Source organism: Molossus molossus, unplaced genomic scaffold, assembly GCF_014108415.1.
Source record: "Molossus molossus isolate mMolMol1 unplaced genomic scaffold, mMolMol1.p scaffold_m16_p_11, whole genome shotgun sequence".
NCBI lineage: Eukaryota > Metazoa > Chordata > Mammalia > Chiroptera > Molossidae > Molossus > Molossus molossus.
In genome coordinates, this window is record NW_023425346.1 from 19,807,963 (window position 1) to 19,821,106 (window position 13,144).

Here is a 13,144-nt window from a genome sequence, read left to right on the forward strand (position 1 = left end):
ATTAAAAAAAAATTTTTTTTTTTTTTTACACCAATACTGGTGAAATAAGGAACATATATAGATAGCTTTTACTCTTCCACACACTTGCTACACATTTTTTTCTTTTAACAAAAACATTTTAAATATTTCACGGAAGTTGCCCTGGTCGGTTTGGCTCAGCGGTTAGAGCGTCAGCCTGCAGTCCAGAGAGACCCGGGTTCGGTTCCCACTAAGAGCGCGTACCTTGGTTGCAGTTTGTCCCCGGCCCTGGTTGGTCGTGTGGGTGGCAGTCTTATGCTGTTTGTCACCATGGTGGTATTAAAGGATTAAAACTTTCTTTATAACTTGTATCAGCTAACATTGTTAGAAACATAAACTACCCATTTCATAAGGCATTAAAAAATCTGACTCTTTAACTGCTGTGAAAGTAACATAGGTTCTGTTTCTTGAGATATTCAGAAAGTCAGTATAAAGGTAAATATAAATGTAGTTAGGCTGTTCACAATCGGGTAAATGTCCTCACCAAAATGAGGTTAAATAGCTGAAGCCACATGGACTTGGATCCTGAACAGTATGTTGAGTGTGGCTTTTTTTCACTAATCAACTGATTACCTAACTAGCAAGTCTATATATACACATTTTTAATAGAAACTTAGTTTACACATTTCAATTCAAGAATTGCTTTATTCTGAAGAACCCAGACTGATTTGAAATTAAGTCCAATCAGGAATATCTATCTATCTATCTATCTATCTATCTATCTATCTATCTATCTATCTATCTATCTATCTATTTACCTTTCTTGAAGTCCTTTGAATATTTGTACTAATGTGTCAGCAATTTCTTCCACAACTTCATGGTAATGGTAATTAAAAGCCATTTCAATGTCCAAACCAACAAATTCAGTTAGATGTCTGTGGGTATTAGAGTCTTCAGCTCTGAATACTGTAACATTAATAAAAGGAATACAGAAAAACAATGTTTTAAATTTTGGAGAAATTGGGATTTAAATACAACATTCTATTTACTAGTACTCAAATGGTACTATTTTCATTATCATTATAAGGTTGGAAAGACCTTTGACAAGCCATTTGTTTCAGCATTCTCTTGGATGGCAAGTTTATTACAAACTCTTACAGTCACATAGTAAAAGCTGTAACAATGTAAATTAATAAGTGAGATTCACAAGAACCCTGAGGGAATGCAAGATCCTGAGGTGCCGTCTCAATAATTAAAAATATTCCATATAGTGAGTTCTCAATTTTATTAAAACTTGACTCAAGCTACATGCAATCTGTACAAATGAAGCAATGTTATACATATTTCAGCCATTATGTCAGCCCAGCTCTTACTATTCTCACTGCACTTTCTTCCTTTCCAGTCTTCCTGACTCTAGTCCTGTTCCATCTTTCTTTCATGTTCTCATAATTGAATCCTACACTATATTTCCAATGTCTCCTTAATACCAACTAGTCTTATTTTTATTTTCTCTCATGTTAACTAATCTTACCTCTTCTGACTGGATTGCTATCTCCATTGTCTTTATCTCCTGCACTGTTCTTAAAGCCCATTTCAGTTTGAATTCTTTCATAGTGACTCTAGCAAATTTCATCTTCTTTCTCTTTTTTATACTACCTATACCACATAATTGACATCAATCTGCTGACTGTATAGCACAATCAGATTATACGCTGTGAAAATCAGTTGATTATTCCCTGTGGCTGCTATATGTATGCATATCTTGTGTCTTGGGAGCAGGGCAATAATAATTCCCTTATCACCTAAAGCATGGTCAGCAAATCAGTAGCATCAGCAGTACCTGGGAGCTTATGAGAACTGCAGAATGTCAAGTCTTACCCTAAACCTCTTGCATTTTAACAAGATCCCCAAGTGACTTGTGTGCACATTAACATTTGAGAAGCGTTGGTCGAATCTTCTTTTATATACTAGGTACCTAGCACAAGGCTATATATGCAGCAAGGGTTCAACAAATAATTGTTTAATAACTTCAGAATAAGACATTTAATGATCATACCAGTCCCTCTATTACCAGGCATTTATAATTGATCTTAAGCTAACATAAAACTTACAGATATAAAGTAATTTGGTAAGTTTTAAAGGATGAAGTAAAGCTAGTTTTTTGCTTATAATTAGCTTCATAAAAGAATATGCCTCATGATTGTGTGTCTGTGCTTGACTTTTAGCAAATATATCTTTAAAACCAGGTTAAAATACTCTATTAAATCCAGATGTTTGTTAGTAATTTCTAATGGACTTTAGCATAGTATCAATACTAAGGACAGTACAAATAGTAATAGTAAAAAAGAACGGCTTTGGGAGAAAATTGGTAGTAAAGTATACAGAAGTACATTTGTAAACTTACAACAGCAGTAAGGAGCTATCAAGGACAATAAGATACATTACTTGGAAGACTGCAACTACTTCTTCTTTAATATTGATGGAGAGTAAAAAGGACAGTCCAAATGGGAGCTAATTCTAATTACACTTAAGCATACTAAATAATATACTTAGATATATTTCAGAGGGTGTATATGTTTAAAGCGTGCATTTTTAAAATGAGATAGTCCCAAGATACAAGTTTTTTAAAAAAAATTTTTGTTCTTTATTGATTTTAGAGACAGAGGAAAGGAGGAGAGAGAGATAGAAACATCGATGAGAGAGGACATCGACTGGTTGCCTCCTGCATGCCCCCCACTGGGGATCGGGCCCACAACCTGGGCTTGTGCCCTGACCAGGAATCGAACTGGCGACCTCCTGGTGCATGGGTCGAAGCTCAACCACTGAGCCACATCAGCCAGGCTTCAGCATTCTTCTCTAGAAATACATAATGCTTATGATTCTATTCACATGAATGATGCTCAACTGCTTACAGAGTATTGAACGTACTATTTTTTTTAGATATATCTATCCAAGCAATGCTGTCATTTTTTACCTTGAAGTCCAGTGTTTATGTAGTCAGTATATAAAAAGATTTAGCTTTAAAAATGTCTATGTAAAATGTGTTTCTAGCCCTGGCCAGGTGGCTTGGTTGGTTGGAAAGCCGTCCCATACACCAAAAGGTTGCAGGTTTGATCCCCAGTCAGGGCGCATAGGGGAGGCAACCGATTGATGTTTCTCGCCTCAGTGTTTCTCTCTCCCACGCCCTGAAAAAATAAAATCAGTGAAAACATGTCCTTGGTTAATAATAAAAATAAATAAAATGTGTTTCTAAAACCCTAACTGTGGTACAACGAATGAATCCTGAGAAAACCTTAAGTACCAAAAGCTTACCTGGTCCAATACAGAAAACTTTTTCAAAATCAGCACAAATACACATCTGCTTGTACAGCTGTGGGGACTGAGCCAGATATGCATTATTTTTAAAATATGACACAGTAAATACATTGGCTCCTCCTTCACTGGCAGCTGAAATATAAACATTTATGTTACTATAAACAATTGTAAGCTTATCAATGCAAACTTCTAGTAAAAATAGTTTATACTTTTGATTCAAGTACTTCACTTAAAAAAACAACACACACACTAGAAAATAAAAAATTGCAGAGAAACCATAGTCTATGTATGCTTTATATCTGATTCTAAACAGTTTATATTTAGGGAAGATTTGCATCTTTGGCTATACCTTCATTTTACTTCTTTGGATATATACTCTCCCTTTGTACATCAATTTCAAATCTTTTTTTTTTTTTTTAATCCTCACCCAAGGATATTTTTACATTTATCTTCAGACAGAATGGGAGGGAGAGAGACACACAGAGAGAAACATCGATGTGAGAGAGACACATCGATTGGTTGCTACCTGCATGACCCCAACTGAGGCCAGGGACTAACTGTAACCAATGTACATGCCCTTGGCCGGAATCAAACCTGGGGCTCTTTGGTCTGCAGGCTGATGCTCTAACTGCTGAGTCAAATGGGGCAGTGCCAATATAAAAATCTATAAAAGCTATTTAGAGTTGTAAAAACCTTTTTACAAAGGAAAAAAACAGTCTTAATATTTTTCTAATTATCAAGCATTTAATGTTCAATTTTTTTCAACTAAATGCCATTAGCAACATACTTTTTCGTGTTATTTAAGCAACTCTGAAAAAGGTAAAATAATTAAAGTTCTCATATAAGAATGAGAATTCCTGAGATTTTTTTCCTCTCTGCAGTATTTAGTATTGATTTTACAATGCAGTTCATAAAAAACAAAATTGCAATACCAATTTAAAAAGAAACCTACATAATGAAAGTCATTTCTGGTGTAACTTATATAACAACAATCTTGCTTTATGTGTTATTGTCTCACTTTATAGTCACTATCACATAATGATTCCTGAAATAAGGGGATATCATATTATTGATATTAGTGAGATGATGATTGCTGCTATATAGCATCGTCTTTGTAATAAATAGCCTCAGAGCAATAAACCTTGAGGGATACCTGGGATTCTCAAATTAAAAAAACAAAACAAAACAAAAAATGTAATAGTAAGCAACCTGGGGGAAAGCAGATTATTATTATTTTTTCACCCTCACCAGAGGACATTTATGCATTTATTTTTAGATAGAGCAGGAGAGAGAGAAGGAGGAAGAGAGAGAGAGAGAAACACTGACGTGAGAGAGACACATAGACTGGTTGCCACCTGCACTGGGGCTGGGGACAAACTGCAATTGAGGTACGTGCCCTTAGTGGGAACCGAACCCGGGACTCTCCCATCCACAAGCTGATGCTCTAACCGCTGAGCCAAACTAGCCAGTGTGGAAAACAGATTATTTTTAAAAATTAAGAGAAATATGTTAAAGCATACCTGAAATAATTTTAGGAGTTTGAATTTCCACAAAACCTTTGTTAACTAAAGTTTCTCGGAAAAGATGGCAGATGCCAGACTGGAGACGGAAGATTGCCTGACTAGTTGATGTCTATAAGACAATAATAAAATCCAGTTAAGTCAATTTGACACATGAAGGAAGTAAATAAATGATATCTCCTACGTGGTGCAGGGCTTATTGAGAACATAATGCCCCATCTAGAGTGCTACCTGGCATTGCTATGAGGGCCCAGTATTGCCAGATTCATCTTCACTTTTAAAGGAAAGCCATTTAGATCTAATGCGAAAACCCCCATTTTCCAATGGTGACAATAAATTAAAAAAAAAAAAAAAAGATGTGGGTCAAAGAAAAATACTCTCTGGGCCAAATTCTACAGGCAAAATCAGTAACTTGTGTGGATAAATAGCATAGGCAAATACAGTATGATGTTTAACTGCTGTGGCCAAAATTATTAAAACCCTGAGGTTTCTAGGCAGTATATAGAGGACTTTTGATTACATCTAGCGTTTTCTATCTACTACAAATTAATATGGAAAAGGTAAGAGTAGACAAAAAGCAAATGATCAGGGGAAACATGGGTGTATGATCAAGGGCAAACCTGTATGATTGCAGAAAAGTTGTAAAGAACTTACAAGGTGACAAAGAATTTAAGCTTTAGGTGGAATATGTTATGTAAAGGAGGAAGATGTGGTCAAAACATTAAGAAAGAAAGATGACATTGGTTTTACTACAATGATGAAACCACTGAAATCTTTCAGTTGCAACCAAGCCAGAAAGGGAAACAGACCCTACGAAATTACTATATAAACCAAAGGGCCAACCAACTACTTCTTCATTAATTCTGTGCTCAGATCAAATTCGGAGGATTGAGGCTTTAATCTTCACCAGGTTGTTCTAAAACCTGCACATAATTTCTTTCAAAAATTTGTAGTGATATTAGTGGTTATTATGTTTCTACTTGCTTACTAACTTATCTAAAACAGGTATCACCTGGAAGCAAGCCCTTTTATTGGCTTCATGTTCCTTTGTCTTTTTAAAATTATGCAAGTCAATATCCTATGAATTACTACTTGACTGTCCTTGTAGCCTGCAATTATTTTTTGGAGAAGGGTAAGTTGGAAACATAAACTCTCTTTCTTGTATTATCATACTTACATATAAGCAAACAACAATCAGTTCTACTGGCATAATCATGTCACTTAATAAATAAATGAGGCATACCCTAAGATCAATGACTCTGTTGTCTAATCTTGTATCCTGGTTAACAGTAGCTCTTCCTTCCTTAAAAAAAAAAAGAAAAAGAAAAACAGATTTTACTAAAACACTTCTAGAAGCCATGTTTACTTTTAAGTGACAAGTGTGTTTATGTGTTAATATTATGCCCCAATCTAGATCCAAAAAATACGAAGTAGGTTTAGGGAAAAGTTACCGTTAAGAGAGAGAAATGGAAAGAAGAGAAATGAGAATGAACAGGGATTAATGCTTTCTTTCCATTTCACCCCCCAAAACCTTGCCTCCTTATTGAGATATTAGAAAAATTAACCACCTGAACCTTCATTGATTCCTGGATTTTACCTTCTAGTTAAAGACTGAAGGAACAGATAAAAACTGATAGAGGAGTAGTTCTCACTGTATGTTCTGGCTACCAGTGAGACACTTTCATAGAGTCCATTAAGTCAACCTATTTTTCATAACACCTTTTCATTCTCATTTTCTCCTTACTATACTGTCTTCCAAAGGCTTCATAATGTGTGCTACCACAACAAAATTAATGCAGAGACAAATATGAGAATCTAAGTGTTGCCTATTATGCCAGGCATTACAAAGATCTGTAGCTGTATTTATATTATTGTTACTTTTAATAAATTAATATTAAAATTTTTGTTTTAACGTCTAATACTGCAAATATTGACAAAAAACAAAAGCTTGTGAGGTCTATTATTTTTAAGAGTGTAAAAAGATTCATAGATCAAAAAGTTTTGAGAATTGCTGATGTAAGAATACATTTAAATAAAAATGAAGCTCATATCATCAGGTATTCTTCATATAAAAGTAGGGCATCAAGTTTTTTAATGTTTTGCAAACTAAACATACAGAGGAAGCAGTGTTGCAAAAGTATAATTTTTACCTCTTCTCCTTCTATCTCAGGCCGAATAGCATCATCCAGCTGCAGGGGCAAACGGGGTTCAGCCAAACTGATAACATAAATCTGAAAGTGAGAGATCACAAAGCACACAACCTGTTATCTTTTGCTTAAACAAACAAAAATTCTACAAATGACTTAAACATGAAGCAATATTTGCGTACATCTTCAACTAAAACTAACGTGCTAAAATCAAACAATATGGTACATGTTTTTCACCTATAAAATGGGGATAATAATATTTCTTGTCTACCTCTCTGGGTTGTTGAAACAATAAAATGAGACAACATACATACAAGTACGCTGTAAACTCTAAGGTGCATGCCCTTGTGATAAGTAAGTAATAACTGGATTTGAGGAGTCTTGGATTTAAGGCCTCACTTTGTCAAAAAAAGTTGTTAGGCAAATCACTTGACATCAGAACTTCAATATTCTACTATGTGAAATGATTTCTGAAGTAAAAATCAAATGGAATAATGAATATAAAAACACTTTGTTCATATGAAGGGGCCACTAACAAATAAGTTGTTATTATTAACAGCATTTAGCTATTTGTACCACTAAAACTAAAGTCAGCCCAACTCTGCTGTACCTCTCCTTCCTTTTCTATTCTTTTTCCAAATTATCCCTTCATTGCCTTCTTTCATTGAACATGTTATTATCTCCTTTCCTGCTCCTCTCCTGGTTGGAAGTACCAGAGAGTATTCCTTTATGGTGTTAAAATACCTCAATATCCACTCCCATTCCCACATTTTAGTGCTAAAAAGCAGTTAGGTCATAATGGATTAGCTACCCTTAAAAAACATGTTACCCTATTAATAATTATTTCCAGCTATACCTGAAAAACCTGCAAAAGTACAAAAGGAAAACAGACCTTATTTAGTTAATTCAGGAAATTATATTCTTCCAGTTGGTAGATCACATTTAATATTCAGCTGAGACACTTCAAGTGTCAGGATACTCTAGTCCTCCTCATAGTAAAATACTTGTCACCATCTCCTATACCCTAGTTGTAGTACTTGCCTTTGATAAGTTAACAGAAACTTGATCTGTAGTGCAAAGGTGAAGAACAGAAAAGCTACCGCTTATATTTTGTAAATAAAAAAAAGTTTTTTAAATTGACTTTAGAGAGAGGAAAGGAGAGAAAAAGAAACATTGATTAGCTGCCTCCTGCACACTCCCTACTGGGGATCGAGCCTACAACCTGGGCATGTGCCATGACTGGGATTCAAACCCATGACGCTCAACCAACTGAAGCACATCGGCCAGGGTTTGTTTATTTATTTATATCGATTTATTTTTGTTACAGATGTTTGTCCCCCACCCCAGACACCCTCCTCCCCATCCCACCCCATGACCCCCCTAGCATTGTTGTCTGTCCATTGGTTATGCATACATGCATGTAAGTTCTTTGGTTCATCTCATCCATCCCCGCCGCCCCCATCCTCTGAGGTTTTTCAGTCTGAACCATACTCCTTTCTATGTCTCTGGGTCTATTTCATTCATCAGCCCACCTTGTTCATTATATTCCACAAATAAGTGAGATCATGTGGTATTTGTTTTTCTCTGATTGGCTTGTTTCACTTAGCATAATACTCTCCAGGTCCCTCAACATCATCTCAAAGGATAAGAGATCTTTCTTTCTACAGCTGCATAGTACTCCATTGTGTATATGTACCATTGCTTTTTTATTCACTCATCTATTGATGGACACTTGGGCTGTTTCAAGATCTTAGCTATTGTAAATAGTGCTGCTATGAACATAGGGGCACATACATCCTTTTTGACTGGTGTTTCAGGCTTCTTAGGGTATATTCCTAGAAGTGGGATCAGTGGGTCAAATGGCAGATCAATTTTCAATTTTTTGAGGAAATACCATACTGTTTTCCATGGTGGCTGCACCAGTCTGCATTCCCACCAGCAGTGTACTAGAGTCCCCTTTTCGCCACACCCTCGCCAACACTTGTTGTTTGATGATTTGTTGATGATGGCCATTCTGACAGGTGTGAGGTGATACCTCATAGTTGTTTTAATTTGCATCTCTCTGATGATTAGTGATGTTGAGCATTTCTTCATATATCTCTTGGCCATTTGTATGTCCTTTTTGGAGAGGTTGTCTATTTAGGTCCTCTGCCCATTTTTAAATTGAGTTCTTTGTCTTCCTTTTGTTGAGTTGTATGAGCACTCTATATATTTTGGAGATTAACCCCTTATCTGATGTATCATTGACAATTATGCTCTCCCATATAGTGGGTTCCTTTCCATTTTGATGGCTGTTTCTTTTGCTGTGCAGAAGCTTTTAAGTTTGATTTAATCCCATGTGTTCATTTTTTCCTTCGTTTCTGTTGCCTTAGGTGATGTATCAGTGAAAATTCTGCTGCATATGATGTTTGAATCTGTGTTGCCTACATTTCTTCTAGGATTTTTATAGATTCACAAGTCACATTTAAGTCTTTTATTCATTTTGAGTTTATTCTTGTGTACGGTGTAAGTTGATGGTCTAGTTTCCTTTTTTTGCATGTAGCTGTCCAATTTCCCCAACATCATTTATTAGAGGCTGTCTTTACTCCATTGTATATGCTTGCCACCTTGGTCAAATATTAATTGAGCATAATGTCTTGGGTCAATTTATGGGTTCTCTGTTGTTTCATTGATCTATATGCCTATTCTTGTGCCAGTACCAGGCTGTTTTGATTACAGTGGCTTTGTAGTATAACCCGATATCCAGTATTGTGATCTCACATACTTTCTCCTTCTTTTTCAAGATTGCTGTGGCTATTCGGTGTCTTTTTTAGTTCTGTATGAACTTTTGAAGTATTTGTTCAAGTTCTGTGAACTATGTCGTTGGTATTTTGATGGGGATTGCACTGAATCTATAGACTGCTTTGGGTAGTACGGACATTTTAATGATGTTAATCCAATCCACGAACAAGGTACGTGCTTCCACTTCTTTATGTTTTCCTTTATTTCTTTTTTCAATGTCCTGTAGTTTTCCACAAATAGGTCCTTTACTTCTTTGGTTAAGTTTATTCCTAGGTATCTTAATTTTTTTGCTGCAATGGTAAATGGGATTGCTTGTTTAGTTTCTCTTTCTGTGAGTTCATTATTCGTGTATAAGAATGCCGTTGATTTCTTGATGTTAATTTTGTATCCTGCTACTTTTCCAAATTCATTCATTAAGTCTAGTAGATTTTTGAAGTCTTTAGGGTTTTCTATGTACAATATCATGTCATCTGCGAATAATGACAGTTTCACTTCCTCCTTTCCAATTTGGATCTCTTTTATTTTTTTCTTCATGTTTGATTGCTGTGGTTAATACTTTGTTAAATAGGAGTGGTGAAAGTGGGCATCCCTGTTTTGTTCCTGTTCTTAAGGGAAATGCTTGTAGTTTTTTCCCAATGAGTATGATGCTGGCTGTAGGTTTTTCATATACAGCCAGGGTTTTTAAAAAATTACTTTTATACCCAGTAGAAATTCACAGTTTCCTTCACTAGGTTGTGAGCACTCTGATCCCCAGAACCTCACACAGTACTCAGCACAAAGTATATTTTCAGTAACTGCTGGCTGAAAAAAATAAATAGGTGAAAAGTCACTGCTTATGATAAAATTTTATTTAGTATAAAATATTTATGCTTTGTGAGATACTTTATTTTTATTGAGAGAAAATTTGTAAGCTCTCTGGGCTTCATATTTATTATTAACATTTATTAAGTTTATACTAAATGCTAGATTATCAGAATGTTTTAGAAGTACATTTATTTGCTCTAGTCACTAAAATTTTATTTACTAAAGTACTGAAAAGCTATGTTGCTTGGAAGGTAGGGGTTTGTTTTCCTTGGACAGCATACTTTTACATTTATTTGCCTTTGCTAGGTTACAGACTTCCTGGTAGGGTTGGTTTAAAGTGAGAATTGCACAAAGAGAACAAAGTAATTTGGCAAGTTAGGCCAGAAAAAATACAAGCTACCATAAGTTTTGAAGAGTTCCATGACAATCAGTTCCAGTTAAATAACCTTATTCCCAAGTAAGTGTCATGTGTGAGTCTATCTTTTTGTATCATCTGTCAGTCAGTCTGCCTGACTGCTCTATCTTACATATGCCACAGGGTGTGTGCGCATGTATGTGAGCATATGTAAGATAGAGCCATTAGGCAGACTGTTTAAAGAGAAATTTAATGATGCATTTTGTAGATACAAACTAGGCCTGGAACTGAGAACTGTAGGTTCAAAATTACAGGGTTATTTCAACAGCACTAAATATATATATATTCACTTATCGTATTTAAAAAATATTTTAACTATGTTTTAAAAAAAATGTTTTTATTGATTTTGTAGGAAGAGAGAGACAGAAACATTGATGTGAGAAACATCCATCATCTGCCTCCTGCACGTCCTCTCCTGGGGATCAAGCCTGAAACTGAGGCATGTGCCCTGACTGGGAATTGAACCGAGATCTCTCAGGCCATGAGCCACTTACAGTATTTTAAAAGGTGATGATAATGACCACTTCTAGTTTTTATGTCTGAGAAGAAAACAAATGTGAAATAAATCTTGTACAAAAAGAAGTTATTGCTAGAATGTAAGACCAATATGGTACTGTCTCTTGATTTTTCTATATTGTACAATATTAGAAATAAAATAATGATTAAGAATTAGTATAATTAATCAATGTTTAGAAGTATATCATCATAAGAAAGTTCACAGAAAAAATAGGTTCATAATAGTAAATAAAACTTTTCCATGTGTTACATATTTTTCCCTATGTGACTATGGTAGATTATTTGCAAAAATGGCTGCCATAATTCCTTCTGCTCCTGAACTCATCTCATTTTCCAATAACATTGCCTTTCCTACCATCAAAAGGTGAAATCTATATTTCCATCTCTTATTTTTTATCCTCAACCGAGGACATTTTTCCATTTTTTGTACAGATAGAGTGGGAGGGAGAGAGAGGAAGGGAGAGAGAGTGAGAAACATCGACGTGAAGGGACACATCGAGTGGCTGCCACCCGCACGACCAACCAGGGCCGGGGACAAACTGCAACCGAAATACGTGCCCTTAGCGGGAACCGAACCCGGGTCTCTCCGGACCACGGGCTGATGCTCTAACCGCTGAGCCAAACTGGCCAGGGCTATATTTCCATCTCTTAAACCATGTGACTTGCTTTGACCAATGAAATTCTCAGCAAACGTAACCCAAGCAGAAGCTTGAAATGTGTTTGCACACTAAAGCTTTCCTCTCTTGCTGCTGGAATACCACATCAACAAGCCTGAGCTAGCTTGTTAGATGGAGGCCACCAGAAAAGATGTTCCAGAAATATCAGTGAGCCCAGTTGATGACACATAGAGCAGAAGAGCTAATACACAGAAAAGTGAGCAAATAAATGTTTGTTGTTAAGTCACTAAGTACAGGGTGGTTTGTTATAAAACAAAAGCTAATTGATTCAGTAATCAATTTATAAGTCTCAACATTCAATATCAACTCTATTAAGAAAATATAGCTTTAACATGAATAGTTATAAGAACTATTCAAATCTATTTCTGTACACAATTTTTTATATATATAGATATATATATATTTTTAAAATATTTTTTCTTTATTGATTTTTAGAGAGAGAGGAAGGAAGAAGAAGAGAGATATTGAAACATCGATGAGAAAGAACATCGACTGGTCCCCTCCTGCATGCTCCCCCACTGGGGATTAGACCCCACAACCTGGGCATGTGCCCTGACTGGGAATCAAACTGGCAACCTCCTGGTACAGGGGTTGATGCTCAACCACTGAGCCAAACCGGCCGGGTCACAATTTTATATTTTGAAAAAAGTTACCTTTTGAATATGTAACTCTACATCTTGCTGTGTACAGCTTCCAATTTTCTGATTCACTTTTCTTACAACACCTTCTACATCTACGATGCTCTCTTTGTTGATGCTGTCAAAAGAAAAATTTCCCAACTTTAATCTCCTCAGATATCAGAACTCATTTGGTGTTTCAACAGTAAAGCAGAATACACTAGACTCTTCTTTAATAGGGTAAGCCACTTGAGATAAACCCAGTCTATTTAAGAGTAAGCTATTATGCAGCACACCTTGTGAGATTCCTTGAAGAGATGATTTTCTAGATGCCATCATTTAGTTACCATTTATAAAATATTCTGGACATAAAAGTTAATAGGACCAGCACTAA

At 35.7% G+C, this 13,144-nt stretch overlaps 1 protein-coding gene across 3 annotated transcripts in view; it reads right to left on the reverse strand.

Annotated features, from left to right (window-relative positions):
* The window catches only part of DARS1 (aspartyl-tRNA synthetase 1), a 67,220-nt gene that overhangs the window by 5,722 nt on the left and 48,354 nt on the right, over positions 1-13,144 (reverse strand). For all 3 annotated transcript variants that reach the window (XM_036254176.1, XM_036254177.1, XM_036254178.1), the window contains 6 exons: positions 12,787-12,889; positions 6,944-7,024; positions 6,037-6,096; positions 4,794-4,905; positions 3,271-3,405; positions 777-924 (listed from right to left, as the gene is read on the reverse strand). In XM_036254176.1, the coding sequence (XP_036110069.1) occupies positions 777-924; positions 3,271-3,405; positions 4,794-4,905; positions 6,037-6,096; positions 6,944-7,024; positions 12,787-12,889 (639 nt within the window). The remainder of the gene's footprint in view (positions 1-776; positions 925-3,270; positions 3,406-4,793; positions 4,906-6,036; positions 6,097-6,943; positions 7,025-12,786; positions 12,890-13,144) is intronic.